The sequence below is a fragment of the Silurus aristotelis genome (genome assembly GCF_946808225.1).
Source record: "Silurus aristotelis genome assembly, chromosome: 13".
NCBI lineage: Eukaryota > Metazoa > Chordata > Actinopteri > Siluriformes > Siluridae > Silurus > Silurus aristotelis.
The window spans coordinates 14,899,627-14,916,731 of NC_139586.1; the positions used below are offsets into that span (position 1 = coordinate 14,899,627).

Here is a 17,105-nt window from a genome sequence, read left to right on the forward strand (position 1 = left end):
TTTTTATTTGTTTTTTGTTTTTGTTTTGTTTGGTTTGGTTAGTTCTTTGTGTTGTTGTTGTTGTTCTTTTTTGTATAACAACCTTTGGTATTCAGGAAAAAAAGGCTGCAGTAACCAGTCCAGTTCATGTGCAGTATGTGATCTAATAAATGTACAGTATATAGATAGAAGTAAAATGATTAACATTATAAAACATTTATTGTATATAACCTTATATAATACATTTAAGTTTACAACTTTCCATGAATTATTTAATTGTAAATTTAACAGTTGTACAACATTTGAATTATGTTATATGACAGTAAAATGTATGAGGATGATTCCCAACAGTCTAATGAACGACCGCAGAAAATTAATTAGCTTAGCGAGTTTATTAACTGCACTGGCGCGCGCGCATCGTCTATTGGCGCTTTTAAATATGTAAACGAGAAGGCTGGATTGTGAGACCATTGGTCAGAGCTGAAGCGTGATTAGGCATGCAAATGGGCGTGTCCTGTAGGCGGTCCTTTGAGGGAGATGAATGGCCGGAGCGGCTCAGACGCGCATGAAGCGCTGAAGGTGACGGATCTCCCCCGCGCTTAATATGCGCCACGGCGCTGCCGTGTAAAAAAAAAAAAACTAATCCCTCTGGACTAAACCACTGGCCGGAAAACATGTGCAACATACGCAAAGGTTCCTGCCTGTTTAGGGAAAGAAAGTTCTGGGTGAGTTTTTTCTTTCTAAAGAAATGCGTTGTGATATAATTTAGATATGAAGTTTAGTGCATGAATTTTGGCATGGTCAAACTGGTTTGAGCGACAAATGATTCTGCATTTTATTTCACTTGATTGCAGGAATCTCATCCATAAGAAAGATTATTTAAATTCTGCTTATATTTAAGTTATTCATTTCAAGGTTTAAAGTGTTTGCTTTTATACACATTAATCATTCTTTCTTGTCATTCTTAAGCTTTTGTACAGGGTGGAACCGCTGAGGTGTAGCCTACATCTTTAAATGTATTTTACCAACTCGGTCAGCCGGTTTATGTGTTTTGGAGACTAAAAATAATTCATTTTAAAAATAATTAATGCAATAAATGGATGTTTATTTTTAATCCTGAAACCATAATGAAATTTCTTATTTCTTATTACTCTACTTAGTATGTACTGTATATTCTCTGTATGTACAGTATAATGATTCAGTCTTAATGGTATGAATCAGATTGGCCAAATGCCTTAAAAAAGCATTGGATGGCAACTTAGCTGATTAACATTTGGCTGGTCAAGATAGTAGGATATTTCACTATTACTACCTTCAATCCAGCACCTCTTGATTATCAATTTCTTAGAATTGATATATGAATACAAAAAAATTAAATTCTTTTATTAAACTGTGCCTTTTATCTGTTGGTTGTAGGGTTTTTGGATTCTCCTGCTGTACACAAGTCCTCTATCCTGCTTTTCGAAGTTCAGCCATCTTGTCTATAAGATAAAGGAAGGCTTACCCAAGGGGATTCTCATTGGGTCTGTTTCAGAAGATTTAAAGTTGGATTTCTCCGTCGACCCTCCTCGTTTGTTTCATCTGGAGTTAAGGCAGAGTGGCTCCCAGTATGTTAATCTAAGCGAAACAACAGGGGATCTATATACTTCTGCTTTGGAGATTGACAGAGAAACTCTATGTGCAGATTCCTATGAGGGTCAAGGATGCACTATTTCTCTGGATGTAATCATTTTGCCACAGCAATACTTCCAGCTAGTTAAGATCAAAATCATCATTGAAGATGTTAATGACAACAAGCCACAATTTCCAGTGGATGAGATCAGGGTGTCTGTGCCAGAAAATGCCCCAGTCAATGCTCGGTTCGTGGTAGAACAATCTGCTGTTGACCCAGATATAGGTATTTATGGGGTTCAGACTTACTGGCTGGCTAATGACTTTGGAGTTTTTACACTGGATGTTGAGCAAAATGAAGGGGGAGAGTTGACTCCTTTCCTAATCATTACTGGGCCACTGGACAGGGAAACGAAAGCGGAATATTTAACTGACTTCATCGCTGAGGACGGAGGCTCTCCACCTTTTTTGGGCACTGCCACACTTAGAATTATTATAACAGATGTAAATGACAATTGCCCGAAATTCAGCGAAACCCAGGTGAATGTGACACTTTCTGAAAATACCACAAAGGGTTCACAGTTGGCCCGACTTTATGCCTTTGACACAGATCAGGGTACCAATGCTCAAATTACATACACTTACAGTAAAAGAGTAACCCGGGAAACTAGGAACCTTTTTCATTTGGATGAAATCACAGGAGTCATCAAGCTAGCTGAAAAGATTGATTCTGACACCGGAAAGTTGTACAAGCTGGTTGTGCTGGCTAATGGGCCAGCTTGCATACCAGATATTGCTACTGTCACTGTGAAGGTTGTTAAACGTGTTTCAGGACCACCTGCTGTCATACCCCGTTACATTGCTTCAGAAAAGGATGGTGTGGTTTTTCTGAGTGAATCAGAGCCACCGTTTACACCTATTGCTTTTTTCACCATAAAGAATGCCGACCCAAGGAAGAAAGTGACATGCTTATTGCAAGGGCCTGGACCTTTCAGGCTCTTGCCATATACAAATTTGAAAAATGAGTACTTGCTGGAGACTACTGATTTGTTGGATTATGAAGAGCAGAAATATTATGAACTCACTGTGCTGGTCAGAAACACAGATGGTGTAAGTGTTGAGACACAGGTGAAAGTGCAAATGTTGGACGATAATGACAATGCACCCATATTTAAGCAGTCAGTTATCGACATCAAGATTGAGGAGAACAATGCTCCGGAAACATTTCTCTATAAACTCCAGGCCACTGATGAGGACAGCGGTACCAGGGGTGAGGTACTCTATCTTCTTGGGTCAGATGCTCCCCCAGTTTTCCACCTTGATCGGCTGACCGGTGTCTTGACCGTGACCACGTCTCTTGACAGAGAGGAGAAAGAGACCTACCGGTTTATAGTTCGAGCAATTGACTGTGGCACACCAAGAAAGGAGTCAATTGCCACCGTTTCAATCACTGTGCTTGATCGCAACGACAATAGTCCTCGTTTTATCAACAAAGATTTTACCTTCTTTGTTCCAGAAAACTTCCCAGGATTTGGAGAAATTGGAGTGCTGTCTGTCACAGATGCAGATGCTGGGGAAAATGGCTGGGTGGCACTATCAATTATCAATGGAAGTGACATATTTGTTATTGACACAGGACGAGGGGCTTTGAGAGCGAAGAGCCCACTTGACAGGGAGCAGCAAGGAACATATTATATCTGGATTGAAGCTGTGGATGGGGGTAAGCCCGCACTCTCCTCTATCACCATGGTTACTGTTTTGCTCCTGGACGTCAATGACAACCCACCAATGGTGTTGTTTCCCCAGTCCAACCAGTCCTATTTGCTGGTTCTTCCAAGTACACTCCCAGGAACATCCATCACAGAGGTCTATGCCGTGGACAGAGACACTGGCATGAACGCTGTCATTGCTTACAGCATCATCAAGCGAAGGGGTGGTGAACCAGGCTCATTTGACATAGACCCAGATACAGGAAACATCACACTCAGGAAAGTCTTGAGTGGCCGGGGCCTGTACAGCCTGCTGGTCAAAGTCAGTGATCATGGCCAGCCTGAACCATTGCACTCCACTGTTATGGTCAACTTGTTCGTCAATGAGACCGTAAGCAATGAGACTTACATTCAGAGCCTTCTAACAAGAGAGGCAGATATCGGGATTGAAGAGGTCAGACCACCAAACAGACTTGCCCAGGGGCCAGAATATAACGGACTCTTACCCTGCAGGCTACTACTTATTGCCCTTAGCACTACCTGTCTGGGGCTTCTCCTTATAGTGGTGTCACTAACTGCATACATATGCTGTAAGAGACAAAAAATTCATAAAAAGAAAAGACTGGAAGTAGAAATCCCTTTAAAAATGAACAGTGACAGACAAGCCATGGACAGAAAGCTAATGGAAATTTCCAACATATGACCATGGCCCCTCTATAAACTGTCTACAAATGTCAAACGTGCAGCTTCTCCAGACAAACAAGTGGAGTATAAACTGAGAAAATTGTATAAATTGTATATTTGTTGTTTTGTAATTTTATGACAAAAAGACAAAATATATTTAAAAAAAACTGAAAAAAGTTTCATCAAACGCGTGTCTAGTTTTGCAAACCTACATTTTCTCAAATGCTTGATTATGACACTGTAATTTATTATACCTTACTAAGTAGTGCCCTCAGTAATGTGTCAAAACACACTTATTTGTTTAGCCACATACAGCAATTGTTCAAATCCTTCTCTACTCTCCAAGCACAATAACGTTTTATAATATTAAACATGAAAAAACATCAGAAATATCACTGTACTGTGATAATCAGAATTTCTTTTTTTTTTTTTTTTTTTTTTCTTTTTTTACATTGCCACATTGAATTCAATGGTGAATATATTTCATGGATTTTATTTGAGATAAAGGGTTGTTTATCAAGTTAGACTTGTGTGCACTAAATTTTTCAGTGCTAGTCCATTGAATACATAGATTCCCAAGGTCTGCCTACTTTAGAGTCTGTAATGAAAATTTCACAGATTCTCCATCCTTCTCTAACAGAAAAAGAGAATATGTCTACGTTTACATGCATAAAAAGTAATGTGACCAATAGCTCAATTTGAATATCAATTGAGGTCAGTCTGGATGAAATTTCTGTCCGATGAAAAGATATAGAAAATGTGGAAGATGTGGAATGTAAATTCCCTTGCATTCAAATACATTCAGAATTGATTAAAATATCCTTTGCATTTGTCTCATACTGGCTAACAAAACAAATTGCATTATAAAATCTAGGAGATTTATAAATGTTTAAGATGTTGAATGAATTCTAAGACAGTCATCTATATAATATTAAAAATTTCAGCTAAAAGTACATTTTGTTAAAACAAACAAGGCGCACACAGCTAGCTTCCTGTTTGTTCAACTCATTTTTTGTTGTTTGTATTTTGTTGTTGTTATTGTGTTGTGAAATGTCACTCCACAAATGAACACAAATTTTATTCGACTTACAAGTAAATGCTAATACATGTAAATGGATATTTTCAATGAACATTTGCCAAAGTTTTATGAGTGCAATCTGTTTATTAAGATTCTGCAATTGGAAAAAATATTTATTCAGATTGAAGAGAAAACTATTGCATGGTGAGCATAGCCAACGATTTATTTGGAGCCCTCACGGCCTTGTGGTGTGTAAGTGAAGTGTACATGAATATTAAAGTGCTTTATTTTCTTACAACTGTTACGTCCAACTTTCTTATACTCCTCGGTAGTATAATTTCAGGTGTTTAATTTCCGTGTTATTTGCTGAGCTGATCAAAAAACATCAGATTGTTAAAAAAAACACCAAAACAGTCCCAGACTTGCATTTGTTATCTTATCTGATGCTGCAGGTGCATTGCTTTTTAACGATCTGCCCTTGGGGACAAAAAGGGGGGCGAGCGATAAGTATAAACCTAAGATCAGAGTTTTTATATTTCACACTAATATTCATTTTAACTTTACATTATAATTTTCTTCTGCAGAAGACTAAAACCTGAAAGCTGTTATTTTACTGTGCTTCATATACATACAGTTTAACAGAGAGGTCAGGAGATTTTTCTTTAACATGCAGTAGTGCATTTTGTATTTCCTTTGACAGAAGCAAAGTTATGTTGTCACAAAGCTCCACCAGCATCTGTTGAGTGACAAGCTGCGGGCTTGTTTGCCAGGTGTATGCAGGCTACAATCATGGGAATTCTACCAGTGCCTCAGGCTTTCTTTTCACCCCAGCATTTAGAGACATACCATGAGTAATTACAGAGTTAAGACCAAATGTTTTTCTAGCACAGCAGGTTTAATATCAGATATCAGCAGTTTCACAAAAGTTATACAAATCTCTAGAACACGCAGGGTTTTGTGGAAGTTAAGGTTATTGTTTTGAGTACTTTATTGATCCTTTAGGGAAAAAACGAACAACAGAAATTGGTGAAAGTACAGGTATTGATCATGAAGTGACTGTCTTACAGAAAAAAAAATTCTGTAGTTTGCTGCACTGTGATTGAATGACACTAGAGTTCATGTGCTCTGGTCATGGTTCAAGTGTTAAAGAAAACATCTACTGCAACCAGTTGGTGGGAGGTCTATAACAGTCTGCTGCATACTCCAAAGTCTGCTGCATACCTAAGCTTTCTCAAAAAAAAGATTCTACTCTATCCCCTTATAGACCTCATTGTTACATTTCTAATCCAGTTTGTTATCTAGGTGCACTCCAAGGTATCTGTGGAATACCCTAGAATGGCTGTCATGGAGACTTAACAGCTTTTATATTTTTTGTTCTCTGTGAGTCTTTTATATTTTTTTTAATGATTTTAAAACAGAGAGCATCAATGCAGCAAAGAAGCATCTTCTTTTCCTATGGGTGTTTTAGGTGCAGAGGTCATGACTCATGCATGTCATTAGCTCATCGTCCCTTTCAGTTGGCCACTCGACAGCTACATTCTTCCCCAAACTAGTCAGGTATCATTTTTCATTTTCTCTCTTCAGTGTACACTCGTATGCTTACTCACACACATTGCCCGGGAGACATTTAAACCCATTGAATGAGAGATAATGTATCTGTGCCCACAGAGAGTGCAGATTGCGAGTATGGCCGCTAAGCAGCTTACAATAGTGCCAGCAACATGCGGTTCATTTTCCCTCGCGAAACGAAGTGAACATTCTGCTTTTGCCTTAAACGGGATCTTATTGTTTAGTCTGGTTAAGTTCAAGTGTGTTTGTGTTTTCCTTTACAAAATTCTTATCTATCTGCAGGCACAGATCTCATCAAGAGGCCTCGTTAAACTAATATATATATATGTATATATATATATATATATATATATATATATATATATATATATATATATATATATATAAAACTAATATATATATATATATATATATATATAAAACTAATATATATATATATATATATATATATATATATATATATATATATATATATATATATATATATAGGGGAAGTGGTGGCTCCAGCGGTTAAGGCGCTGGGTTACCGATCGGAAGGTCGGGGGTTCAAGCCCCGGTATCGCCAAGCTGCCACTCTTGGGCCCTTGAGCAAGGCCCTTAACCCTCTATGCTCCAGGGGACCCTTACGAGAAAAATAAATTAAGGACCGTGACGTCGGAGCGACGTGGGGCTGCCTTCCCGTGGGCTCACCACCTGCAGGAGGGACCGCAAGGGACCGGTGCTGAGAGGATTGGGCAGCAGTCGAAGGCGGGGGCCTTGACAGCCCGATCCCTTGACACGGAGAAGTGTCTGGGGAATCTGCTTAGACTGCTGCCCCCACGACCCGAATTACGGATAAGCGGGAGAAGAGGAAATGAAATGAAATATATATATATATATATATATATATATATATATATATATATATATATATATATATATATATATATATATATATATATGTGTGTATATTTTTTTTTATGAGAAATCTTCTAAGTGATCAAATATTGTATGATAAGATATGGAAAATATATTTGTACAACAGCGACTCTGATTGTAGTAACATTAATGAACTTATTCAAACATTATTATTTTCATTGAAATTCACAGGGACTTCAGCAGACACATCACATAAATAGATTACAATGTGTGTAATTGTTAAGAAAAGCTCTTTTCAAGAGTAAAGCTGTAACTTTTGGTTTTCCATTACAGGAAAATCTTTAGGACCAACACATTTGCACTTTGCTTTTGTGCTTTTGCATTTACATGACATTTACATGTTTGCATTATTAAGTTCTAGAAAGACAAAAATGAGGGGTGTTTAAAATTGTTGTAACATATTAATATAATAACTTGTTTTATGGATGTTCCACAGTGAACAGTATAACAATATAAAATATAACAATAAATTAATAGGGTAGTCAGTGTGCTGTTCATTAATTAATTCAAAACTGCTAGTCTTGGAAAAATGCTGTGACTTAAAAGGAATTAAGGAATCAGCTTTATTTAGCTGTTTATGCTTTTATACAGACAAAGAAAAAGTATAGAAATGGTAGAACTAATACATTAAATTGGGGGGGGGGGGGATCAGCTGCTTTGGTTGTGTTGGGGAAATTACCAATAATCTATAAATGACTGTAAAAACAATAACTAGACTAAGTTGTTAGTAAGACTAATAACGCTTGTGTGGATTCATCAATTGTGAACATGGAAAAACAACTCCTGACCTCATTTCTCAATTGGTATGAAATCTTCTTGCAAAATGGTACATGTCTCTGTATTTGAATGTAGCAATAGGAGCAGCTTCTGTGAACAAAAGGCATCATGAAGAATTGGGGAAACAGCAAATGTTTCTTGTAAAAAAAAACACAAAACTTTCAGTTCTGTTTTTATGCACAACCCCAAATCATTTATTACCACCAATTCGAACTTTCCGCTCCTAGTAATTATTCATGTCCACATCTTACTGTATATGTGTGTGTGTGTGTGTGTGTGTGTGTGTGTGTGTGTGTGTGTGGCCACACATTCCATGCATTCGATCAGTGTTCCAGTTACAGTGTTACTCCTTTAATCCTTCTTCCAGTGCAGACCAACACAAACAGCCCGCAGTAACACGGCCTGATTACACACAGCCTTGATGAAGGGTCGCCGTGTGAAACAACAAACTTCCTCATTGAGTAATTAAATCCATGGGAGCTGTTCTCCATCTGTGGTGCAGCGATGGCGGATAGTGTGAACCATCAAAGCAACTTTAAACATAATGAACTTTCTTCAATCTGGTTGAATTACGGTTTTACGAACTGCATCACAGTTTGAGACAATAACTGCACTGTGCATGACCAGAGGGCACTACAGCGGGTAGTGAAAACTGCATAGCACATTATTGAAACACAGTTGGCCAACATTACAAACATTTATCAAAAATGTTGCAGAGGGTGTGAGGTATTATCAAAGACACCTCCTGTCCCCATCACGTTTTGTTTGTATGTCCACCATGAGGAAAACGCTACAAAAATCTGCACAGCTGCACAAAAAGACTCAAGAACAGATTTTTCCCTCCAGGCATTTTAATGCTGAGCTCAGCTACTAAGTGTTAACTGCCAGCCTCCAACTATTTACTGAACACTTCCATTTAACTGCAATTATCTGTCATTACCGCAATTATTAATATTAGATTATTTGCACACTCTTTAAATTTCTGTACATCTACTTGTATCTCTGCGTATCTACTCCATTATATTGCATGTTACCTTAAACTCAACATACTGCATCAAAATTCTTATTTATTTTATTTAACCTATTTGGCATTTGCATTACTGATATGCATCATAGTAAAACATTTACCTGGGCAGTTTCATATTAACTATTGCATCACACTGTTACAATATAATTTGATTTATTGCTGTTTGCATACTTTTGCTGGTTGGATACTAATTGCATCTTTGTACTTGTACTCTGATAGTAATAATAAAGTTGAACCTGACCTAATCCTAACCTACGACAAATATCACATGTTGCTAAATTGACAATAAATACTCTTTTGTTTTTCTCTTCCAGTCACACAAAAACCTGAAGAATTTGTTTGCATGATGGATCAGCTTCAGAGGAAAAGCTGCTAACTCTGATTTGACTCTTCAGCCAAATCCTGACCACCAGCTCTGTGACTAAGCCGAGTTATGGCTTCGTGCTCAGTGTTGCAGATTTTGTAATCAAATGTTGGGGTCAGAAGCGCAGGCAGGAGAAGATGTGTACTCAAATTTATTACAGCCACATGATCAGGTAACGTGAATACACAAGGTAACACCTCAAATAATATATAATGCAGGGGAATTTTTGTAAAAACAATTGCTCACCAGCATTTTTCATACTAATTTACCTTTTTTTTTAATTCCCTTTTCTGATAAACTTTTTAAATCCCTAAATATGCAAGGGAGCAAAACAGTCAAGTCAAGTCAAGTTTATTTCTATAGCGAATTTAAGAGTTATGTTAAGCAATGTGTATTTATCCCTGAAGAGCAGCCATGGTGACTGTGGCAAGGAAAAACTCTCTTAGTTGTTATGAGGAAGAAACCTTGAGAGGAACCAAACTGAAAAGGAACCCATCCCCATTTGGGTGACATCAAGAGTGTGATTATAAATCTTTAAACAGTACAGAACACTGAAGAGTGAGAACTAACATGAGCACAGGAATATAAGATTATGAATAATGCCCTTTCTACAGTCTTCTACAGTCATTTGAGATTACGGAACCAGGAGCTATTGAGCAACTCATAAAATAGCTCAACATTTGCAATCATCACAACTCCCACACCAGCTTCTCCATGCCAGAGCCTTCAAACACTCAAAGAGGTCCAATGTCCAAACTCCACATGAAATGGAATCCAAATGGCTCTGGTACGTCTCTAGATGGGTTTGGATGTTTGAGGGGTCGCCATCTACTTCTTTAAATGTCCACAATCTTCATGAGGTGGGACACGACTGGAGCTGGTGCAAAACAGTCTGCTGGCGCAAAACAGTCATTAATATACCTATGTTTTTTGTTTCTGAATTTAAAATGCTGTCAAATTACAAGCACTTTACAAGATATATTTAAATGTAAGTCTTGTAGGTTAATAAATAGATAAAAATATTTGTGAAAAACGCAACCCCACTTTTTTATTTATCTGAGTATTATTAAATTATAAGCATCTTCCATGATTTCCTGTTTCACTAGAGTACAGAAACAAGGTGACAGAGACCAAATTGCTTTATAAATAAATGTGGGAAGGATTAAAGAAGGCATACGAAGTTGATATAAAAGTTTGTTTTTTTTTCTTTACAAATCAGGCAGTGGTTATAAAATGTTAACTTTTGTGCAGAAATAAAGAAAATCCGCACAAACAGGGCTGTATATTGAACCTACTTAAACCTGTATTTTGCCACCATGCTAAGTGAGGAGGATGAAGGGGAACTATCTACACTATCACCATGTAAACAACCTTTATATGTAAGGCATGAAGCAAGATTTTTTTTTTTGTTTTCATTAAAACACAAATGAGAGCTGGAAAAAGAAATGAAAAGCTACAACTCTTCTACTATTAAGATTGTTTGGTTGCAATCTTAATTGCGTTACATCTTATCTCCTCTCTTGATGTACAGTTTCCTTACATGCCTAGGTTATATCTTTTAGTCTTTATCAGATCAGTCCATGATTTTTTTTCTTATTTCTTATCAAAGGCTGAAGCCTAGACATGCAAAATTATATCAGGCCCCTTAAATCTGAAGCAAAACAAGTATAAGTAAACAAATGAATAAATTATTTTATTTTTAATTTAGTAATGAATGTTGGCAAACAAGTAATAGAGGAGCAGCATGCAATCTAATTGATATAGAATAGCCTTTTTCAAATAATTAAGTCATCTGGGTATACTTGCCAAACTCACAGAAAACCCACTGGGGGCGTTTTCTTTTCATCTCTGCAACAGTAGGTTTTAAATGTAGTCCAGTAATGCATTTGTTACTCAGACCAATGCTTTCCACTCCTGCTCATTTGGTTTTGAACTTCAATGCAACCAGTTTTGAAAGAGAGTATGCAAACATTTGCAAATTGTAATGTAGAGATGCACAGTCTTCCAGACTGTAGAGCTCGAGTCAGAACAAAGCCTAGAATTTTGAAATCTGTGTACTCTGAATGTGAATAAGCATTGATAAACTTATTTAGTATGGTCCAGCGCAAAGCTGACAAGTCTTTTATGGAGGACTATAGGTCAGATGACTGAGCATGTGCTCATTTGCATATTAATTGAGTCATCATGTAGATTTGCATGTCAAAACATAAAGAAAAATGATTTTCTGAAAATGAGAATAGAATAGAATAGAATAGAATAGAATAGAATAGAATAGAATAGAATAGAATAGAATAGAATCTATCAAGAGCACACACAGAAGGATGACAATTGGCAATGGTAGTGAGGAGTCAGGAAAAAGTGATTGGAATCAGTGGGGATCATTGGTTATCTGAACAATAGTGATTGGTTGTTGAGAAGAATGCTGATTAGTGGTTGGTCAATGAAAACCATTGCGTTTACAATGAAAATGCTAAACAGTTGGAAACAACACTGGAAACAACAATTGGTTATTGAAAACAATGTCGTTCAGTGATTAAAAATATCATGTCCTATAGCGAGTGCATTGTTGTTGCTGTGTTTGCTTGTACTTGAATAACCTGCAATGTAGGATGCTTGAAACATTTATTTTTCATGCCTCCTCCATTGCAGGTTATTCATACTGCTGCCTGAGTAGTAATTCTTAATTTTTTTTCCCCAGAAATGCATTTTTTTTGTACAGGAAGTAGGCACTTTGTGTATTCTGTATAGGTGTGTGTACGCATGTTTGAGTGCAGGCTCAATTCTCTGTCTCTGGAAAGTGCTGGATCTGAAATTACGGTAAATTATTAATGGCGTAGACAGCAAGTAATTACTATCAGTCATGGGCTGATCCCATTTCCAGATTGCCCTTATTGTTCTTCCCCATGCCTTGAATTCAAACAAATGCTATGATACAATGCAGTCGAGGCTTGGGTTACGGCGTCACTGGCCACGCCGCTGTCCCCCCTACCACGTCGTTATGACACCAAATCCTCCTCCATCTTCTCACTCCTGTCTCGAGCACTTCAATAATGCATTCATATATTATTCGACTCACAAAAATCTCAGCCTTTGATCTGATGGGTCATTCAGGCCACTGATGCAATAGAAAATAATCTAATCCGAGCCCTTTGATCCGCTCCTGGATTATGTTACTTATTTCTTTTCTCTCTCTCTCTCTCTTTCTCTCTCTCTCTCTCTCTGCTCTCCATCCCCTCCTCTTTTTACAAATGTAGGCTGTAGGCTCAGGAGAGTAAGGTGTGTGTTCAGCTTCTTTTTTTTGTGAGTGAAAAAAAGTAATACATTCTATTTACTGAATTAAAACAGAAATATATATTAGATCATTAAATTCAGGGGTAAATTGACAGACAGAAACATAACAGCTAATGGACCACTTCAGAATTATTCACATATAAGAAATTTATTTGTGTTTAATAATTTTTATCTCACCCTAAAACAAATTGGAAAAACTGAAATAAAATGACCACTTGTGGAAATATAATGTGTCCAAGTACAACATGGTCTCATTCTGCATGGATCTGTGTGTCTTAGTTACGTTTTGTTGCCATAATCTCTCTTTGGTATCCAAGTAATTTTTTTATTTTATGTTCTGATCCTTTTCTCATGAGACATTTTTACTTTTCCCAGACTGATTTTGAAACATTCCAGACATTTAGTACCCAGTTTTTTTGTTTGCAAATTTTTTTATAGGTCATTATTTGTGACATTGGAAGGGAAACCAATGTAGAATGTCTAAAACCATCCTATTTAAAAAAAAAACTTTGAGAAATGAATAACCTTAAAATTGTATTGACTTGGATTAAATTTCTATGCCAGCAGCTCTGGGTCTAGTTCTGGTCTGTGTAACAAAAATTATGCTTTTACATTAATTATCTATTTCAAATATTTTGGTGTTTCTAAAACAACAACTTGAATTACATAGATGTGATCCATAAACTAAGAAATTTATAAAAACATTTCAAATGCATGCTGTTATTTGGAAAAAAAAAAAAGTCTAATCATGATTGTGTGATGTATTTATGTAAGGAGTCTCCGGTGTAAGTGCATTGTAGTTTTTGAAAGTTTTCATAACTGAGAATGTTGCAGAACAAGAAAACGTCTAGAATAAGAAAATCAGAGGCAGGTGAGGTAAAGACCATTTACAGCTGCTAAAATTAAATAACAAAAACGTATATGTTTTGTGAACATTATGTCTAAATAATTATAAATATCATAAAGTGTTATTTATTAATACAATTTCCTTTATATTTATTGCCAAATTGCTGGAGGAATAAAACACTTTAGGTGAATGTACTGTCATTAAAATAATCAGGTGTAAATTTCAGGTATAATCACACCACCGTAATGTGGATTATTCTTTACACACAGATAAATCAATGTACAGGAATGTACCTAAAAGAGCACAAATGCTTTGTTGCTCCAGCTGAACCCGAGCGGGGTACAGCAATGTACCACTGAACATTGGCACATTTTTGTACCTTCTTGTTTGAACCTCTAAAAGAGCATTTATTTATTAAATCGCCCAATGGAAGTATACTTTTTCACTCAGAAGTATTGTTTTTTTTAGGACAAATCAGTTAAGCAAAACATCAGTGAAATGCAATCAGGATGTAATTTTAAAGCATCCCAGGACACAAAGGTACATTGCTATCACTTGGGGTGTATAAATGTTTTTGTTTTTTTTTTTGAGGTAGAAACAAGAAGGTGCAAATATTGCTAGGATATAGCTGGAGTGACAAAGCATTTATTCTCTTTTAGTTAGATACATTACGTACCTTGATTGTTCTGTGTGTGCTTAATACCCAAACATTCTGAATTTCCTTTAAAATCTGTAAATACATGTATACATTTCATTCCATATTGCACAAGAAATAGCTAACTAATTTTTAGACATATTCGAAAAAAAAGTTCTGAAAACAGTGTATTGTATTTTTTCCTCAGTAAATATTGTTCAACCTGCTAAAATGTAATATTCCTTCTCCATTTAGGATCCAAACCCCTTTTTTTTAACGAGTTGCTTTCTAAATCTGAGTAAAGAAACTCCCCTAGGCCACAATTCAACCCATGAACTACCACAACAATTAGCCATTGGCTTGACCCACTTCTTTAACCATTGTTCTTGTGTTCTAAGTCTGTCTCTTGCTGACTCTATAAAGCGTCACCATTGTTGTCTCTGTTTTACTTGGAGCCATTTGGGCATCTGTTGTTTTGACTGTGCCACATGGCTTCAGTATGCCACTAGAACTGTTTTTTATAATAAAGTCTGGTGAAGCAGACGGCTAAATATCACACGCATGCTGATCACGTGAGATTTAGATCAGTGGATGAGGCTTAGCGATAAACCTGGTAGCGTGATAAGAGGATCAGAACAGAAGGTTCGACTATAAAATGTCTAGCATTAAGGAAGATCTTAAGTATATATAGAATTTGTAATATACACAATTATTTTAAAAGCATGAACGTAAAAAGAAAGATCTGTGCGCAAGGTGGATCTATATCCTGGGATTTGAATCCCATCCTTCTGGCCCCTAGTACAGAATTTTAAACCAGCAATCTACTACTGCTTAAATACTGCAATGTAAAGGAGCCCCAGTCATGCAGAAGTTAAAGCTTGCAATGATTCTGAAGTATACTCCAGTTTTTTAGGGTATAAATCTTAACTTTTATCGTAAGAGGAAGTTTTTTATATTCATGTCAAACATACTAAATGGCTAGAACTGTCAAACTGCCCATGACAGAATAGTTAGACATAAAACTTTCATACAAACTGCTTCAGATTAACTTATTATTAATAAAATGTAATATATCATTATAACTAACTATATATAGTTATAGATTATATTGTTATACTCAACTAAGAACTAATAATGTAAGGATTTTGTTTCACTTGTGTTCTAAAATGTTTTGCTTTGAATTAATTTATATCAATATAAATGAATTAAATTTTACATATACATGTACAGTATCTTACATCAAGTATTTCAAGTTTTATTTCGATTGTATTGCCCCTTGAGAAGAAATTCTAAAATGGGTGCTGAAATGTGAGGGGTGTATTCACTTTTGTGAGATACTGTAAATGAAAAGAAACTAATAAGCTAAACAAGAAAAAGCAGTTCAGTCTGTACACTAAACAGGAAACAAATCCAAATCCACAAGCCATTGTGTGATGCTGTGTCATTCTTTCCTAAGAACATGGTAAAGTAAACAACTGTTCAGGTAGTGTGACTTGACATTAGATGTAAAATTATATTGCTCCCAAAGTACTTTAGTGATTTTACATAATAGAGCATAAAATGGTGTTTTTTTTTTTTTCCTGAAGTGTTCAAAAAATTCATTGCTTGAAAATTCTATATTCATTTAAAATGCATTCAGTGCGATCTATTGCGTTTGGTGCCACAGTAGGGTTATGGTAGTGCTGAAAGGTGCAGGTGCAGAACTAGATTACCCAGAAGCTCCTTCATATCACATTATCTGCTCGCACGTTTGCTGATCACATTTATCTGGGTGTGGTTATGCCTTGTTTGCACTATTTTATCTGTTATAGTTTTTCTTGGTCTCAGGTGACGTCCACATTAATCCAGGTAGATGTTAAAACCGAATTTTTATTTTTAAAGCTCCCTCTGTCTAAACAGACATTTTCCACACTGAAACTTTTACATCCCCCTACTGCACGTGTGAAAAGCTCAAGGATTGTGTCATTTTTATGAGTTGCTTATTTACGTTCCACTTATTTGAAACAAAATGCTTGAGTGAACATTCCCTTTGAAAAAATGGCATCTGAAGTTTGTACAGAGTGATGATAATCACTATCAACCTTTATAACAGGCAACACAGCTGCATTACATCATGCACCACATTTTTTTATCTGAATAGGTCACATGACTAAAAAATGTTTTCTCAATATCGGTTTTCTCAATCCACATTTAACTCTTAAAAATGCTTTTATAGTGTGTATGTGTTTTGACTAATATCTGTAGTTCATGTTCGTTGTTCTTGTTTTCGTCATTTTGTATGCATCAGCTGCACTTTAAGAGTCAATTATCAAGAAGCTTTTATTGTTATTTCAACCCTATATAGCTGATGCAGTACACAGTGAAATGAGACAATGGTTCCTCCAGAACCCTGTTGCTCAATAAAACAACATAGAGCTATATAACAGAACACAGCGCTAAAGACTAAAGTAAGTTATCCTCGCCACATAAAGTGCATCGTGTGCAACCTGGTGCAAACAAGACAGTGCAAAAGACAACACAAGACAGTGTAGGACAAATACACAAAACACAAAATAGCACCTTAACCTACTGTATATTATACAGCACAGTGTGCAAAAGAGAACTGGGTACAGGAGTGTGCTTGTAAATAAACACAAAATGTAAACACAAAAGGTTGCGCAAAACAGCAATAGCTGCA

The 17,105-nt window shown here is 36.4% G+C and overlaps 1 protein-coding gene across 1 annotated transcript; it reads left to right on the forward strand.

The window, feature by feature from the left end:
* Positions 1-507: 507 nt before the first annotated feature.
* On the forward strand, positions 508-5,299 carry pcdh20 (protocadherin 20). Its single transcript, XM_083558731.1, has 2 exons — positions 508-704; positions 1,396-5,299. Exons 1-2 carry the CDS (start codon positions 654-656, stop codon positions 4,000-4,002), a joined length of 2,658 nt encoding a protein of 885 aa, XP_083414857.1. The 5' UTR covers positions 508-653; the 3' UTR covers positions 4,003-5,299.
* Positions 5,300-17,105: the final 11,806 nt, after the last annotated feature.